The following is a 17458-nucleotide window of genomic DNA, read 5'->3' as shown; positions in this document are numbered from 1 at the left end:
GGATGGAACCAACCCCGAAAAGCCTTACTGATGGTATAGCCCCGCTTATTCAAGAGTTCAGGAGTAGAAAAAATATGCTATTCTATGGGGCGTCAATTTTTCGCTATTGGCAGTGGGGCCCGTTCCCTTTCCCCCACGAGTATGGGGGGTGCGCTGTCGACCTCGCCTGTGTTGTACAGTGATTTGCCCTGAACGGCGCCGCGCCGCTGTGGGAGGCGGCCGTCTTGCGGCACCCGCACGACTCGGAGGTGAGCGGCCGCCCGCGTCGCCGAGCGTTCGCCCGAGACTGACTCCCGCCGGGTTTTTGGGTCAGGCGTGGGGCGGGTCCTGGGGACCACGCAGGCCGAGAACGAGCGGGTCGCCGTGGCGTCGCTGCAGAGGTGGGTGTCCGGCGTGGCTGCGCCGACCGATCCCGTCTGACGCGGCCCCCTCCCGCAGGTGCCTGGAACTGCGCCCCGATGACCTTCGGGCTCTGATGGCGCTGGCGGTGAGCTTCGCCAACAGCCGCCTGCCTCGCCACGCCTGCGGCGCCCTCTACAGGTGGACGGGACACAACCGGCGCTACCGACACCTCCTCGGACCGCCGGCCGCCGCGCCTCCCCCCAGGGAGGCCGCGACCAACTTCCTGACGGCGCCGAAGCGAGAGCGGCGGTCTAAATCCGAACCGGATGTCGGCCAACGTCTGGGCCGCCTTACGGTTGGCGGTCTCTGCGATGGACCCGCCGGAACTGGTCCAGGCCGCCGACGCCGAGGACTTGGACCGGCTCACGGCGGCCTTCGACGTGGCCGACGCGTAGCCGACGACTTTCCTGATTGATGACGGCGATGGTGACGATGGACTGATCCCACTTCCCAAAACACGCAAGCGGGAAATCCGAGTTTGGACCAAAGACCGGCGAAACCCGCACTGAGATACCACAGCGCCGCACGTCGACACTTCCCGTCATAGATATGAATGCCTACGTAGATACGCCAGCGCAATGAAGCAGCCCGGCTAAGCGGCGGCCATGTCGGGGAGACGGACGTTTGTTCAGAGATCGACGTTCCCGTGGAAGGCAATTCGGGTCACTCAAACTGGCTTATTCCTCAGTCGATTTTCACGAGGGTTACTGTTTTGTCAAAAAGTACCGGTGTGCGCTATCAATAAACCATTTTTCAAGAAAAACCAAATCAAATTTTCTCCCATTTTACGCAGCCGTATGCAGCACAATGTAGCGGCACGGTCGGTCTTTTGCTTTTCTCGCCGTACGACTCCGACCTTCGCGGTCGGCACGGAGCTCAAAATGGGCACGTCGCGTTTACCGAAAGACGGTACGACACTTCCGCACTTAGCCGGTGCGCATGTTTGATCGCATGACATTATCGCACGAGGAGCTCGTCGTCGTTCGTCGCTCGTCGAAGTCGTTGCGCTCCCGCAGGCAGGGGTGCACCCGCGTGTGCGAGGTCACGACCCGCGGGCGGCGCCCGGCTCTCTGACTGGTCAATTGCTCTCACGTGTTTCCTTGGCAAGGCAACAAGTACAATAGGGATTTGGGAATTTAGCATTATTTCTTTGTTTATAATATCAGTGGTGAACCTTTACAGTAGAAACTATTTCGTTCACACACACAATGGCAATAATCTCTTGCTTCTCCTCTTTCACCAATGAAACAATATAAACAATACAGAGCATCGTGTTCATTTTTTGTTGCTCTGTTCTTCATCAATATGATCAAAATGAGGGGGAAAAAAACAATATTTGGATAAAAAGATGATGCTGATGTCATATTGGTCAAGCAGAGGATGATGACATGCTGGTGATGCAAAAACAAAAAAAAGGTGTGGCACTGGCCTATCAGGGCCTTCGCGGGAACATTTCATCATCGTGGCCACGCCCCCACTTATCTGCACTTTGTGCGTGCGTGTCGACCAACGTGAGGACGCAGATAAAAAGAAGGCACAAGAAGGACGACAAGTTTGCATTTGTGATGACGACGACGACGACGACGGGAAGAAGGTGACAGGTTAGACCTCGCTTTTGACAACATGACCGGTCCAAGCAGGAAAACTCGTCCGATCGGCAGCAGATGCCACCTGATCATGATGATGGTGATGATGATGATGATGATGATGATGATGGTGATGGTGATGGTGAGCAGCAGTCAGGAGGTCCAGGATGATGGCGTGGTTCAGGTAAGGATCACGTACACACACCCCGAAATAGGGATTCTTAGTGGACTTTTTAGGGAACTATCTCGGTCCACCGTATAAATATATATATATATATATATATTTTTTTTTTTTTCCGAAAAGGAAATGATGGAGTGTCAGGAATGATGAATGATTCTGAACACTCATTCACTCATTCTGGACTCCCGAACTTTTCCGTGGGCATTTCAGGAACTACGTATGCCGGTTTGCTTGTTGTCGCGATTCGGGAGTCGGGAATGATGAATGGCTGCGTTTGCGATCATTCACGTAGGAATTTTCAAGGGCCATTTCAGGAACTAACCACGTCTGCGATTAAAAACCAAAAAACCAAAACAAAACCTCCCTTTGTAGTAATCGGGGGGCATTCATCGAATTGTTACAGTCCTCGTCAACAACAACAACAACAAAAAACCTGTACTGTGGTGCCTTGAGATACGAGTTGAATTCGTTCCACGGCCATCCTTGTGACTCAAAACACTTAAATAAACTTGCTTTTAATCTGTTCCAGCCAAGCCCCCCAAAAACACTTTTTTTTGGTCAGGAAATATAGCATTCGATAACACAAACAAGTAATAACGTGAGTCAATCGAATGTAAAGAATTAACGGGCGGGGGGGCTTACATGGAATTTTGTATTCCGATCAGAAGTCCAAACGGAATGCGACTGCTCCACACGAACGCCTCGGTCGGAACCAACAGGCCGAATTTCAGTCGGATTCACACGGGTGGAAGATTCCTTGGGCCCCACCGATCCAAAGTACATTTCGCTCACGTAAACGGCGAATCGGAATGTTGCCGGGTGGCGCCCTGTCTGACGTCATCGTTCGCGCACGTAAATAGGACGACTGCGACAGAGATCTTGTTTGTAACTACTTAGAACGTGTTTGTATCAAGCGGTTCTTTTAATCAAAGTGTGAAAATGCTAAATGGACGACAAATCTCCATTTTGAGAAACGGCGCAACGTCGAGGCCGCCGTGCGCACGTTTGCGGCCGATCCGAACCGTTCGCGTCGCTTTTGACCGCGGATCTGCAATCGGAATGACAAACGAGTCGGCCGCTTTGCGCGTCGGGATTTCATGGCGCGATTCGATTCATTCTGTGTCCGCTTCGGCCGCCAGGAGGAGGAGGCAGTGTAAGACTGTACGGTCATGCAGACGCAAACGGAGAAAAATGACACTGTACTGTTACGACTAAATTGCTGTGATATTTGTCATTTTTCATCGAGCGTAGCGAATATATACCTGTGACTTTTGCGATATTGTTGACTATTTGCGGAGGCGGCGTATCTCGAGTTTGCGCTCGCAGGGTAAAGCGACGAATCGGCCGTACGGCGGCTCTCGTCTCGAAAGACGCCCGAGTCGAGTCACTTGTATCTCAAGGCGTCACGGTCGAGGGTTTTCCTATCGCGGACCTCCTAGATAGCGCCCTGAAAGGCGCGCGCAACACGTCAATACAGTCGAGCGACGCATCGTAGGGTACGCTGAGGTTACGACCCGTACTGGCTACACACCCGACGGCGCTAGCTCACTATATCGGACGCTAACTAAATCCTGTTGAGCGCAGGTGACCCGCGAGCGCTTTCTTCCGGCAGGACTCGACGCCCTCGGAGGGATCGCCGCTTTCTCCTCGGAGCACCTGGATGATGTTCATGAAGAACTCCCAGGCGCAAAAACGAAACTCCCGAAGAACGGCAAAGGTCAAATGCCACGTGTCGCTCAATCCGCCAATTCATAGACGCGTTTGCAGCCTGTGACGTCGTGTCGTGACGGCGGTGATGTCACTGTGTTCGCAGGGCGCTCTCCGAGGACCTCCGGGACCGCGAGGACCTCCTGGCCTCCCGTGCCCCCCCGCGCCCCGCCCGCATCCGCAGCAGATCCTTGACGACGTCCTCAGCGAGCTCGCCGGTAGCGTCACCGGTTTGGGCTACGTGCGTGCGTGCGTGCGTGCGTGCGTGTTTATTTACCCAGATAGAACGTTAAGAACATTTGCTTATCTACGATGTTGATCTGGTCCGAGACGCTCGAACGAAAATAAGGATGCGAATAAGAAACGTAGGAAGGAGACACGTCCGCAAACAGAGTCAAGTACACGACCGACGAACAAATAGAAAACCATGTATAAAACATCAACAGAGACGAGTTAAGGGCTGGATTGACTGTAATCAATCAAATAGAACAATTGGCGAGCGAAAGGGGACGATAGCCGACAATGTGCGAACGTGCGCGTCCAACCCAAATCTTTCCCGAAACGACGAGGCACTCGTACCGGCTCCCGCGTGAGCGGCGGATTCCGCGCGCGGAAACCGCTGAGCATCGTGTGCCTTTTCCGGTCAAACCGGGAAAAAAATCATCCCTTGCTTTGCATTCGCCGCCTTTGCTGTGAGTTTGTTTCCATCGCAATCCGAATCGTCTTTATTTTGCCAAGTACGTCCGAAAAGCACACGAGGAATTTGTCTCCGGTCGTCGGAGCCGCTCCAGTACGACGACAGCGAACGCTTTGGAGACAAACAAACACAATAATAGGAACGAAAGGTGACCGGCCGGCAATGCGGTAACGCCGGTAGGATTATTATTTTTGAAGCTCGGCGCTACCGATCGACGCCAACTCGAACGAGCAGGACATTCCGTCGGCTTCTTCCCTCTGGCCGTCAACTTGTAACCCTAACAGCTAACGTACAATTCCATTGCAACATGCTGGCGATTTTGTTGTCTTGAGTTCTGTGGGGCCAATTGCACATGACCCGTGCACTCACTGTCGCAGTCTCGCCACGCTGCGCTATTTGCACATCTGTTGTTCGCCAATACCGGCCGCGACCGTCGCAGTGCCGTGTTTCCGTGTGGACGCGGTTTAAGTTTCTCCTCGAAGGCGGCCCGTTTGAAGGGGTCTCGGAAGGCATTCCGGTCGCTCAACGGCTGCTTTTCGGCCAAAGGTTTTCTTGCAGCTCGGCTCTGTGAGTTTGATGAACTCACAGAGTTAAACTCACTTTGGGAAAGAGAGAGAGGGGAGGGAAGGTAAGATGGGGAAGATCTTGCCCAGGATTGTCTCGCAAATAAACCGCAGGCAGTGTCGGAGTCGGCGGCTTAGGAGGGAGGAGGGCCAGTCCGGCGGTTAGTAAGGATCACGCCGATGTTTCTTCAAGGCGAAGCAGGTAGCCGAATGGAACCGAATGTCCAGTTCGCGTAGAGCTGTCGTCGCAGCCATTTACTAGACAACGTCACGGTAATCCAAGACGGCAAGACGGTCGGTCGTTTAGGCGAGCGTGCGAAGGAGACAATAGAAATAGGATAGGGCCATAGATGGAGCCCTGGGGCACCCCTTCAGGCAAAATGTTCTGTCTTGACCTGTTGGACCCAAGTCGTGAGGAAAAGGCGGAGGATAGGCCAACGCAAGAGAGCCTACGTAGAAGGGTCTTGTGGTCTGCTGAATCAAGCGCTTTGGCTACAAAGCTGGCAATATGGAGTTGCTTGTTGTCCAAGGACTTTAAGGAGGACTGCGATGAAAACATGTTCAGGGCGGAACCCTGTTTGAAGATGATTTGTGTCAAGGAAATGATGATGTTGTTTAAGGAGCAGTTTGGCGAGGATTTCAGACAAGCACAGCAAGATGGAAAGAGGCCGCTAGCGATTGGGGTTGGAGCTAGCTAGCTAGCTAGCTAGCTAGTGAACTGGAAGGGCCCCAAAATGAACACAAAGTTCCCCAAAATGAGCAAGTGAACCCTACGTGCCGTAAAAAGAACAGGAAGTGATGCACAATTAACAGGAAGTGACCCCGACCGAACAAGGAGTCGACCGGAAGTGGTCCAAGGTGAGCCGGAAGTGACCCTGGGTGAATCTGAGGTGAACGGTTCATTTCGTTTCCAAAATAAAAGCCCCAAATTAAGATTTTTGGACCAATTCAAAGCATTCCAACTTCATTCATATTGCAGTGCAATGTGAAGACGGACAAACGGAATGGCTGTGAGTGCGCGTGTGCACCTGTGTGTAAACGTTTCTCAGCCAATCGCAGGCCTGCACGTGTTGTCTCCCCCTCCCTTGTTGCCAGGGGGCGTGTCGTTTTGCGCATTGTGCCACCGCCCCCCTCGAATCCCCGCCTCCTTCCTGGGGTTCCTCCGCCGCACGGTGGAAGTGGCTCGCCGCAGCCTGACGGAGCTCCGCCCCTTCACTCAGGTGAGGTCGCGACGAACGATCCGATCGACGGCTGGATGACGCCTGTGACCTCTGACCCTCCAGGCCCCGCCCTCCTTCCAACGCGGCACCGGCTTCAACGTTAGCGACGGACGCTACACCGCGATGCTAAGTGGGTTTTACCTGCTCACTGCGCGGCTCCGCCTACGTCAGTCATGTGATGTGTGCTGTCTTTAGCAGATTCATCATCATCATCATACACAGCTGACCGGTCTTGATGCGTGCGTGTGTGTGTGTGTGTGCGTGCGTGCGTGTTTGTGTGCGCGCGCAGAGTCAGGTGAGCGCGTTCAGGTGCGCCTCTGCGAGAGTGTGACGGCGGCCGTCTGCGTTGGCTCACTTTGCCGCACCAACCTGTGAGTAGCACACGCGAGTCGTGATCACGCCGACGTCTGAGTGCCGTGCGTGTGCGCGTGTTTCAGCTCCATTGAGTCGGTGGTGGGCGTGGCCAGTGTGGGAGGAGCCTTCAGCATCAGTTTGACCGGGATGCTCTTCTTACAGGTCACTTGGCTTCTCGCTCTCACTTTTATTCTCACGAGTTTACACATGCACAATGAGAGTGAAAGGAGCTCCTTTTCCAGTGCCAATGTATGTAACGTATATTCCAAAAAAGTCAAATATAATATATATTCACAAAAGACAAAAGGAGATATGAACATCTAAGTCGTGGTAAATCAATTACTGCACGCCGATATTGCGCAGCAGGCGGACGAGCAACAGAAATGGCCGCTGTCGTTCTGTCAGCTCTGTCGGTCTTGATGCAATCACGAGAGAGCCGGAACGTGTTTCCGTTTTGTCTGCGACTCAGGCCGGCGAGTACGCGTCCGTCTACGTGGACAACGCCGCTGGCGCCGACGTCAGCGTCACGCCCGACTCGTTCTTCTCCGCAATCCTGCTGGGAATTTGAACTGACGTCCCTTCCCGTCCGCCGGCGTTGCTTCCTGTCGTCGCCGGTGCCGGACGACGTCGTCGAACACGGCTGCGACGCCGCTCTGCCCCCCGGCGGCTCCTCTGTGATGAACACGCGTTCCCCATCCACGTCGTGTGACGCATTTCCCGCACGTCGCGGTAACATTTCTGTGCGTAAAGGAAGCGCTAACGACTAGCTCAAAAGAAGCGCACATCAAAACTTGTCATTTGACACATCAAAGACGGGCCAGGAAGGAAGACGAAACTTTCGGAACGATCCGGAAAATTCAGCTGCCAATGCTAACAACCGAAGATCGCTGACAAACTTTACATCTGGTAAACATCTTTAATAGGGTTAACAATCACAAAGTTAAAAAGTTACCAGTGTTACACTTTGTGTTAAACAGATGAGGTTTGCTTTAGCATTAAAAATGAATGTTTGTGATTTGATTGTTTACTCCATGACTATGTTGACAGTTTTCGACACTTTTATTGCTGCACTTTTTGTGCAAATAAAATGAAGGAATTGTTAACTGGATTTTGTGCATTACTTCTGCAATATTTCAGTCTGTGTGGCTAATCGAGCCGCGCAGCATTGGTTCACATAGCGTCCCAATCGCGCGGAAGTTAGCATGTTACGCTGCTATCATCGTGTTAGCTTAGCTTTCCAGATGATAAAATCTCAGGAGCAATAATTGAGACTTCAGTCCACGAAATTGAAATGTTGTTTTCAGAGGACTTCAGCTCCCATAAGGTTTGTAGAACTAACTTTTTGTATACACACGACAGCCGACGCTAACTGTCGATGCTAACACGCGCCCCTGCGCAGGCGGTAACGAAAGCGCACGTCGCGGTCGGGCCGCAGGATGCCGAGGCCGGCGCGGCCGGCGTCGGGGCGGGCGTCGGGTTGCCCCGCTTCGAGCTGCATGTCGAAGTAGAGCAGGAGCAGACTCAAAAACTGTTTGATCTCGTTGACAGCGAAGAATCGTCCGGGACAGATGGACGCTCCCGAGCCGAACGGCATCAGGTAGTAGTGGAGCTTATGTCCGTCCTTGAAAAACTCTGACTTGCCCGCAAAGCGGTCCAAGCGAAATGTCTGACGAGACAAAAACATTTTTGGGGGAAAAGAAGAAGCGTCACAAAACAGTTGAGCAGCAGAGACAGCGCCGCCCGGTGGAGGTCAGCGGTACCTGCGGGTCCTCGTAGATGCCGGCGTCCATGTGGACGCTCTGCGGGTACAACGCGATGATGTCGCCTCTCCTCACCGGTACGCTGCGCTTGGCGTTCAGACGCAGAGCGAAGTCCTCCTTTGCCACGCGGATGTTGATGGACGCCGACGACAGGCGCAGGCTCTCCTTGATGGCGCTCTCTGAGGCCCCGCAGGAAGTCGCGCGGGAACAGGGGTGCCGAACAAGACGACAGGAAGTTTCAAACCCGGAAGACCTTTAAAAAAATAATAATAATAACTCGATTGAACATATTTACCCAGAAGAATCATGTCGTCCAGCTGCCGCGTGCCGAGCGTGACGTCAATGTCGGTGCTGAACTCGCGTTGGCCGCTCTCCGCGACTCGTCGGACCTCGCGGCGGACGGCGCGCAGGGCCTCCGGCTGCCTCAGGAGGTGGTACGCTACCCAGAAGGCGGCCGGCGCCGTGTTGGCCACCGACGCCCACAACATGGCGAAGTGGTGCGCTGGAAAGGGACAAAAGGTTTTACTCTCCACTCGCGTCATCGCTACGACAACCAATCTTAGCGACTGGCTCGGAAGCTGATGTTAGTAGCTAGCATCGCTAGTTGGCCCCGGACAATCCGTCCCGTTCATTTTCGCTAGCACTCGTCCTTTTCAAACCCAAATTTCAAACCCTCAGCCAGTTTTGGATTCTGAAGGGTGTCGATGGAATTTTCTGAGTCAATCAGAATTGAGTATTCACCACGACCATATTTGCACACTTCTGCCAATCACAGCCGAACTAGCGGCCGGGCGTCGTGAGAACTCGTTCCAGAACCCCGCGCGCTTCGCCCCGGTCGGCTCGCGGCGGGCGTGAGCCTCCGAGCCAATGACCTGCTTTGTCGACGTCGCTCAGCGCCGCGTGCCGCTCCAAGATCTCGGCGCGGCGCCTGACGAAGCGCGAGACGCCCGCCCAGCCGGACGTCCTCCGCGGCAGGAAGCGGCGGATCAGCTTCTCCCGGACGCTCCGCACGCGGCCCAGCAGCCGGACGGGAACCCGGGCGACGAGCAGCGGGAAGACGTCGTCGAAGCGGGCGAAGTCGGCCCTCAGCGGCGCCGTGTCGGCGTGGCGGAGGGCGTCCGGCGGGCGCCCGTACACGGTGAGGAACGTGGCCTCGAACACGACGCGTACGCAGAAGTCGTATAGGCCCGACGTCCTCCAGGCGCCGTCCGGGCCCAGGTGGTCCTGGCGGAACAGCGTCATGAGATTTCCCATCATGCTTTGCGTCAGCGGCGTCAGGTGGTCTCCGCCGAGGAGGCGGAAGGAGCGCCGGATCTGCTCGGCGAGGCCCGGAAACTTCCCTTCCGCGACGGGCGGGTATCCGAAGGCCGACGGCGCCGCCTCGCCCGTGAACTCGTGGAAGTCCAGCTGGCGGCCGTGTTTGATGACGCTGGGATACATCAGAGGGTCCATGACGAAGGTCATGTAGCGACCTGCCGGACACCGAGCTCATGTTAGCTTTGCGCTACACGCCGCAAGCCAAGCGCGGTGCTTCTCAAACTGGGGTCCCAAAAATAACTTTGCATGCCGCCTCATTTCAAATAAAACAAAGAATGACTCCTCCCAACCTTAGCTTTGGCCAATGAAAAGCTTCCATGTGATTGTGACCTATCGCAAAGTATTTCACTTGACTCTAAAGCAGCCTTGACGAACTCTGGGCTGATGTCTTCCGCCGCCGAGTGGCGACGGGCACCGCGGTTCTTTTGAGCGTCTTGAATCGTTCGAATCCGTTTGCGCGTTTTGAATCGTTCGAATCGGGGAGCGACCGACCTGCGATGTGAACGGTGAAAACGTCTCCAAAGTTCCTCTGCTGCTCCTCCAAGAACTTGTGAGCATCTTTCCTGAACTCCAAAGCTTTTCCCAGGAACGGAATCCAGCCGTTGATCAGCGGAGGTTCGCCCGCACGTCTGCCACGAGCAGGAAACAAAAACACAAAATTATAACAGACAGCAATAACAAAACTTCACCGAAGATGTCATCAATCGCAGCGACACGCACGCGCAGACACAAAGAAATGCACATACAGACACACAGAAGCACGCACACACCCACACAAGCACAAACATGCACGCACTGACACACAAACACGCACACACACAAATGCACAAACATGCATGTACAAAGAGACACACAAAAACACATACGCATAAACAGACACACAAACACACACAAACATGCACACACACAAACACAAACATGCACAGACACACAAAAACACACACGCAGATACACACAAATACGCACACACAAGCACAAACAGACACAAAAACATGCACAAAAACACTCGCACACACAAATGCAAACACACACACAGAAAGTTTTCAGACCCCCTTCAATCTTTCACTCTTTGTTATTATATTGCAGCTATTTGTTAAAATCATGAAGTTCGTTTTTTTTCCTCATGAATCTACACGCAGCACCCCCATATTGACAGGACAAAAACGGAGTTGTTGAAATGTGTGCAGATTTTGTTTGCAAAAATTCAAACTGAAATCTCACACAGGCAGAAGTCTTCAGACCCTTTGTTGTGACACTCACATATTGAACTCGGGTGCTGTCCGTTTCGATCGATCTGGTAATGCCGGTACAATTTTAATCGTTGACAATGGTGCAAAAAGATGCCGAGTCCTCCAGCACTTAGAGCAGTCGGAACGACTCATATTGCAGTAGTCCGGCGCAATGAGCGTTGCGCAAAGGGCGCCGAGACTTCAAGGAGCGGACGCGGTTTAAAGTGACGAGTCGCGCGATCATCTGGGACAATGTCGATTGTGCAAATGTTGCAGGTACTCCTGAGTCAGTGTGCAAGTGGAGCAGATGCTACTCTGGCGTGAGTGGCCAGTATTGGTCAACAACAGATATGCAAATAGTGCGGCGTGGCGAGACGACTGTGACAACAAAAGTGAGCGCACGAGTCATGTAGAATCGGCCCCCCAGAAATGGGACAACCAACTCAAGACAAAAGAAATTGCCAGCTCGTTGCAATGGAATTGCAGGTCAGCTGTTTAAGAAGTTGATGGCAAGAGGGAAGAAGCTGTCGGAAAGTCTGCCAGTTCTAGTTGGCATTGTTCGGTAGCGTCTACCTGAGGGAAGGCGCCGGAAGAGCCGGTGACCGGGACGCGCAGGGTCCGAGAGGATTTTGCACGCTCTTGTCTTAGTTCTGGCAGCGTGCGAGTCCTCGAGGGTGGCTAGGGGGGTACCGACAATCCTGTCGGCAGTTTCGATTGTCCTTTTTTGTAGCGGCGCCAAACCAGACTGTGATGGAAGAACACGGGACCGATTCGATGACCGCTGTGTAGAACCGTCTCAGCGGCAGGCCGCGCTTTCTCAGAAGCCGCAGGACGTGCAACCTCCGCCGGGCCTTTTTGAGGACGGAGTCGATGTCGGTCGCCCACTTCGGGTCCCGAGAGATTGTAATTCCCAGGAACTCGAAGGTCTCGACGGTTGACACAAGGCACCTGGACAGCGTGAGGGGCAACTGTGGCGAAGGATGCCTCCTGAAGTCCACCATCATCTCTCCAGTCTCGAGGGTTGCGTCGGCCGCACCGCAGCTCACGCGCATAAAATCACACTTAATTCTTATTTATTCAGCTGACGCGGCTGGCTAACATGAGCTCATGTCTACATTGACATGATAACGCGACGCATCCGTGACTGGTCCATATTATTTGAAAACTACTGTCTGGCCGAGTGGGCAGATGCAAAGGCGATCGTGATTGGTCAATCCCAAACCCGTCCCGCCCCCCGCACATTTTTGGAGGGACCAAAAAAGGGTTGATATGTTGCTGATGTATTACGTTCAATGCAAAACCTGTGTAGAACCAACAGAGCGTTTTTCTTTTCTTTCTGTGCCCAAATGCATTTGATTAACTACTAGACAAACCTTGGTGAGAAATAGGCGCTTGGTTAGGCATATAGTAACCATCGGTCAGTGTAATGAAGTCATTTTAATACCAAATACAACAGACACTCGGCAAAATCTGAATATTCTAAGTAAAATAACGAATTTAGAAGACGAACATTATAATTTGAAGTTCTGCAGGCCCATTGTCAAAAGTCACCATCGAGGAGCTATGAGACTTCCGCAGACGTCCCTCGATTTAAGCTAGCTCGTGGAAGACACTCGAAACGCTCCCCAATATGGCGGCGTGATCGCCTTCAATGGTTTGAGGAGCGACAACGTTGGACTTGAGAGCCACCCTTGCTGTTGACTGCTGAGAACGAGCTAGCTAGCTAGGTAGCTAAGCGTTATGATAAATCCCACGCGCCTTTCTGGCAGGCCACGCCCCGCTGCAACACGATTGGCTCCTGTGTCGCGGGAAGAGCAGATGTAACGCAGATGTAACAAGATGACCATCCCACACACATTTGTACCAAATGAAAAAAACAAAGACGCTTGTTATGGTTAGTGTTGCGGCTTAAGGCGATTCGGGATGGGTTAAGGTTTGTGGTTCATGTTAACGCCGCCAGACTTAAGTCACATCATTCGTTTTCCTCTGGAAGCAGTTGGGCGTGTTCTACCGGGATACAGCAGCCAATCAGAGCGCAGTGGCGCGTGTCCGGGAGCTAGTAATACTGGAGCAGGGCGTGTCCTGCCAGGAACGCGAGGGGGATTCCGAATAACGCCTCAATCAAGTAACATGACAGCGTTCGACTCTGACGTCATCCGCAAACAAGCAGCTCCGTGCCGCCATGTTGGTGCAGTCACTGACCTCTTCCGGCGGCTGATGGCGAGCGCGAGCGCGAGCACGAGCAGCAGCGCGCACGCCAACGGCGGGAACATCTTCGCGCGTGACTGTCACCGAGACGTGCCTAGTTTTTTTTTTTATTCCCAAGGCCGGAACATGCGTCACTTCCGACTACCTGCTGGAGGCGGGCCTTGAAACCATCGATGTAAAGACGCTATCCGCCAGAGCGCTGGAGCCGACGCGGGAACCGGCGGCCATGTTGGGGAGGTCGCCCATCGTTTTAATCAAGAACAGGAGAAGAATCAGCTTTTATTGTCATGAACATGCATGCATGTACAATGCTCTGCATTCTACACATCACAGTGAACACACACACACACACGTTAGTGGAACACACTGGAGCAGGGGGCAGCTGAAGCGCCCGGGGGGCATTTCGGGGTATCAGTGTCTTGCTCAAGGACACCACAGCCGTGAGTCCGGGGGAGGTTGGCAGATGGTCCAGTCGGGGTCTTGAACCTAGGTCCCCCACGGTGGCAGGCGATGATCTTAACCATTGGGCCACGGCTGGCCTAAAGAAGGTCAGGTTCAGGGCTCGTCCGGGATCAACGACTAAAGCGTAAGCTATCAATGCAAAACATTTGAAAAAAATCTCCACCCCAAAATATTTTTACATGTGAAAGGTTACTACCAGTTCCCTTTTTGTAATTGTACGGCATTTTTACGAAACCGTACGCAGCACAGTGTGTAGGTACTTTTGTTCTTCCGGTTTTCTTGCAGTCTATAAACACGTAACGCGCTGACAACTGACCTTAGCTTTGCGTCGCCGTCGGCACGGAGTGCTTCTCATCTACATAAACATATCTGTGCTTGAAACGCGACTCCTGACCGGAAATGATAACTCGCTTCAAAAGTCACGCGAGACTCACAGACTTCACAAAACAAAACAATACTCCCACAGAATTCCAAAGTAGAAACGGAGTATAAAGTTCATTCCCAACATTGTGATGAAGACGTGAGTGATGATGAATGATGACAACTGAAGTTGTTAAAGGAGACGTGTAATGCATTCCCCCCCTCTAATTTACAGCAGATCTCTGGTGTGTTAATAACACGTCTGTCCGGATGGGTTAATTGGCTCGTTTTAAGAGCGGATATGTCCCTGAACTCCTCTGGGCCACTGGTGAAAACCAACTTCACGAAGCACTCATTTGTTCGACGCCAACGCTGCTAGCTGCAATCATGAAGCATTCGTCCAGTCACTTTTTGGTTGCCGTGGCTGCTGATAGGGCCAAAGACAACCCCCCCACCGCCACACATTCTGAACGCAGGTGAAGACAGCTAACGCTTCTTTACTCGTGCTAATCTGGGCTCGTCTTCCGGCAGGTACGTCGTCGCGGTCCGCCGAAGCCATCAGGACCCGAACGGCCGCGGCGTGTCACTGGAGGGGGCCGTGGATCGGGGACGGCCGCAAAGACGGCGCCTTCAAACAGACGTTTCCAGAACATTGGTAGCGGCCGTTTTACACAACGCTGATATTTTTCCACACCCAGGGAATATTGTGTTCTGTCACAATGTAAGCGCCGAATGTACCAAAACTTCTTTTATCAGGACAAAGTTTGTTTCTAGCGTTTTCCCTTCTTTGGTAATTAGCAGTAGAACGGGTTGGTTTCGCCAAAGATATCGGTTTCTAAGCAAAGGCCGGAGAAAACCAGCATTTGCCAAAAGCAGACCACCATCTTTGACGCAAATATTTTTTGCTTTAGCGACACCTCAAACCATAAAACCACAAAAACAAGGCTTTTGATGGCAAAATAATTAGGCTTTACACGATTAGGATTTTGGGGGGCGATCACAAGATGGAGCAATGTGTTTATTTAAATGACTTGTTCATTTACTGTATATATGTGACATTTTCTACACACAACTGCTGATCGTTGAGAAATTACACATAGCTCAGCATGTAGCACGAGAGATTTCCTATTTATTGGCAGTAAAGACAAAAAAAAAAAAAAAAAAAAAGGACAAGTGAGCAGAAGCAGCTCCTTTTCACAACCACTTGGTCTTCCTCGTGTGATTATTCGGATTTAAAAGTTCATACGTGCCGGAAGCGGACGTCATCAGGGTTTCCGCTTCATGGACAACATGCACTAAGAGGGGGCGGGGCTTGGTGTCAGCCGTCACATGCTGTCGCCTTCCGATTGGTTGCTTACATTTAAAAAAAATGTCCCTCCATCGTCCTCGGCCAAGCTTCCGTCACTCGCTTTAGCTTAAAAAGTGACGAGTCATTAAAAAGTTTGAGTCCAGACAACTTCTTGTCTGCTTGAGAAATGGCGTGAAGAGGAATAAAAGTTCATGTGGGCTAAGCTAGCTAGCGAGCCAGGTTATTACAGCAGCTGCCACACTAAAAGACTGCTAACGACAATGCACTACCTACGCCATTTTCTACATCCAGCACGCCGGCTTTCACCTTTCGCGCATTTATGTTTTACACCTCCTCCTCTTCCTCAGCAAGGAAACAAAAAGTTCAGTGTGGAGTTCAATCTCCAGGTCACCCGACCACTGCAAGGTCCTCGCTCCCCTACTCGCCAAAGACGCAAAAAGCCTCATGTGGACTTCAAGGACATCCGGCGTGGACAAACGTGTCCTGCCTGTCCACTACACGTGTGTGCGTGTCTATGTTTGTGTCTGTGCTTTTGTTCTGTGTGTGTGTGTGTGTGTGTATATTCAATTCAGTGTGTTTTGTTTGCAATGACATGCGCGCGATGCCCATCGTCGGCGTCCGGCTGGCTCCTCTTCAGTGGAGGCGGCCGCGGGTGGAGTTTCATCCTGGTGTTTTGGGGGTGTCACACCCCCACCCCAGCGTCCACCATGTGTCAATGGTTGCTGGTGCTTATCAAAGTGTTGTCATGGTGATGTGGTGCGGGTCAGTGCGGCGGGTTCATGGCTCCGTGTCCTCGCTGTTGTTTCTGCTTCTGCTGCAGCAGAAGCTGCTCCAGTGCCGACGGGCCGGGCTGCATCATGGAGCTGGACCAGATCGACTGAAAAAAAAACCCACACAAGCAGAGATTAGCAGAGGGCTAGCCAGCCAACTAGCACACTTGCATCACACAACGGCAACATGACAAGTGGCCGCAGTTTCCGTGGAATTTTCCAGAAAAAAAGATGGAATGAGCACTTCAAACACACCTAAATTCCACCACTAGAAAAAAATTCATGTAAAAAACCCCAACATCAGGCGACCTATTCTCCCATCATTACTACGACTATTACTACTCTTCCCACCAATAATGCTCCGTTTGTGCTACTCAAGTGGTGTTTTTAGGGCACGTGACCGCATTATTTTTCCCGGGGAATTTCGAAAAGCTCACTGGTGGATATTTTTCACTGAAACCTGTCAACCAATCGGAGAAGGGCTTCCCCGAGTAGCAGACGAAACCAAAGGGTCCGGGAGATTAGTCAGGTCCATAAATATTGGAACATGGACAAAATCTGCCATATGCAGAAGATCATGTGACCAAACCCGGAAAACCAGCTTACGTACTTCCTGCGTATGCTACGCTAACGAGCATGACTACGCGTTGATGATCTTGGCGATTTGAAGACGAACTTGCTGAAATTTAGTTTTCTTTATGGATGGTGTCTTCGGACAAAAGTTAAATAAATGTATAGCATGTATTCATACAAAGGACAGGTAAACCCGAACAAAGCCTAAACATGGAATATTGTCATCTTTGGTGGCTCTGTGGTGACATTTTGTGGAGAAAAAAAAAAGACATTATAGATGTTTAAAGTTCCTACAGGTGCTTTGCCACGGTCCCTTCACCATTCACTGATTAGACCTGTTTTGACCAATGCAGAAGTTGGTTGCGCATAGGGCCCGGACTCGCCACCTAAATCCCCATTCGCTATTCGTATTGACGGTAACAATATAATACAACAACAAAAAAATAATAATAATTGACAAGCGAATCAGAATCGAATGGTTGATTTGATTTGTCAGCCTCATGATGGCTTGCTTTATGGCTGGATCAGACTACAAGACAAACCTGGTCTTTCCCGATTGCACTATGTCACGCTACTGCCATGAAATCTTGTCGCGTCTCGGTCAATCAGTCAACACTACACGACATGCATTCCGATACCACCGCATCCCATCTTTTGCGATCACGGGGCATTATCTTGTCAAATCAAACACCGTCGGCGAGGCGGAACCAGAAAACATGTCACCGGTCAACACGACCGGATACACTCGTTACCATGGCGA

At 52.0% G+C, this 17458-nt stretch overlaps 3 protein-coding genes across 10 annotated transcripts in view; 1 reads left to right on the top strand and 2 right to left on the bottom strand.

Moving 5' to 3' along the window:
* The first annotated feature begins 1937 nt into the window (after positions 1-1937).
* si:ch1073-184j22.1 (erythroferrone) lies at positions 1938-7835 on the top strand. 2 transcript variants are annotated; one of them, XM_061694685.1, is made up of 8 exons: positions 1938-2172; positions 3782-3886; positions 3983-4094; positions 6232-6356; positions 6420-6486; positions 6646-6727; positions 6794-6872; positions 7180-7835. In XM_061694685.1, exons 1-8 carry the CDS (start codon positions 2026-2028, stop codon positions 7276-7278), a joined length of 816 nt encoding a protein of 271 aa, XP_061550669.1. In that variant the 5' UTR covers positions 1938-2025; the 3' UTR covers positions 7279-7835. The 2 variants fall into 2 exon arrangements, with proteins under 2 accessions (XP_061550669.1, XP_061550668.1); XM_061694684.1 differs by having other exon boundaries at positions 6420-6522.
* On the bottom strand, positions 7619-13323 carry LOC133411893 (cytochrome P450 7B1). 3 transcript variants are annotated; one of them, XM_061694680.1, is made up of 6 exons: positions 13219-13323; positions 10280-10416; positions 9343-9942; positions 8766-8972; positions 8471-8649; positions 7619-8376 (listed from the first exon to the last, which is right to left on the bottom strand). In XM_061694680.1, exons 1-6 carry the CDS (start codon positions 13287-13289, stop codon positions 8089-8091), a joined length of 1482 nt encoding a protein of 493 aa, XP_061550664.1. In that variant the 5' UTR covers positions 13290-13323; the 3' UTR covers positions 7619-8088. The 3 variants fall into 3 exon arrangements, with proteins under 3 accessions (XP_061550664.1, XP_061550666.1, XP_061550665.1); XM_061694682.1 differs by lacking the exon at positions 13219-13323 and adding an exon at positions 11590-13212; XM_061694681.1 differs by lacking the exon at positions 13219-13323 and adding an exon at positions 12527-13212.
* Positions 13324-13490: 167 nt separating this feature from the next.
* Positions 13491-17458, bottom strand: part of smg7 (SMG7 nonsense mediated mRNA decay factor) — a 32775-nt gene continuing 28807 nt past the window's right edge. For 4 of the 5 annotated variants that reach the window (XM_061693879.1, XM_061693880.1, XM_061693881.1 and 1 more), the window contains one exon: positions 13491-16232. In XM_061693879.1, coding sequence (XP_061549863.1) covers positions 16119-16232 — 114 coding nt within the window. In that variant the 3' untranslated portion in view covers positions 13491-16118. The remainder of the gene's footprint in view (positions 16233-17458) is intronic. The other variant, XR_009769667.1, reaches the window with a different exon arrangement.

This window comes from Phycodurus eques, chromosome 13, assembly GCF_024500275.1.
Source record: "Phycodurus eques isolate BA_2022a chromosome 13, UOR_Pequ_1.1, whole genome shotgun sequence".
Lineage (NCBI taxonomy): Eukaryota > Metazoa > Chordata > Actinopteri > Syngnathiformes > Syngnathidae > Phycodurus > Phycodurus eques.
The sequence above is the reverse complement of the archived record's forward strand: the minus strand, read 5'-3'. Positions and strand labels throughout refer to the sequence as shown.

Excerpts from the sequence above, each read along its gene's own strand:
- LOC133411893 (XM_061694680.1), bottom strand. The coding sequence starts at position 13,289 with ATGTTCCCGCCGTTGGCGTGCGCGCTGCTGCTCGTGCTCGCGCTCGCG. Across the intron at positions 9,943-10,279 it reads TTTCACCGTTCACATCGCAG|GTCGCTACATGACCTTCGTC; the intron begins GTCGGTCGCTCC and ends GGTGTCCGGCAG. Across the intron at positions 8,377-8,470 it reads GCATCTACGAGGACCCGCAG|ACATTTCGCTTGGACCGCTT; the intron begins GTACCGCTGACC and ends TTGTCTCGTCAG.
- si:ch1073-184j22.1 (XM_061694684.1), top strand. The coding sequence starts at position 2,026 with ATGACCGGTCCAAGCAGGAAAACTCGTCCGATCGGCAGCAGATGCCAC. Across the intron at positions 2,173-3,781 it reads AGGATGATGGCGTGGTTCAG|GACTCGACGCCCTCGGAGGG; the intron begins GTAAGGATCACG and ends TTCTTCCGGCAG. Across the intron at positions 4,095-6,231 it reads CGTCCTCAGCGAGCTCGCCG|GGGGCGTGTCGTTTTGCGCA; the intron begins GTAGCGTCACCG and ends CCTTGTTGCCAG.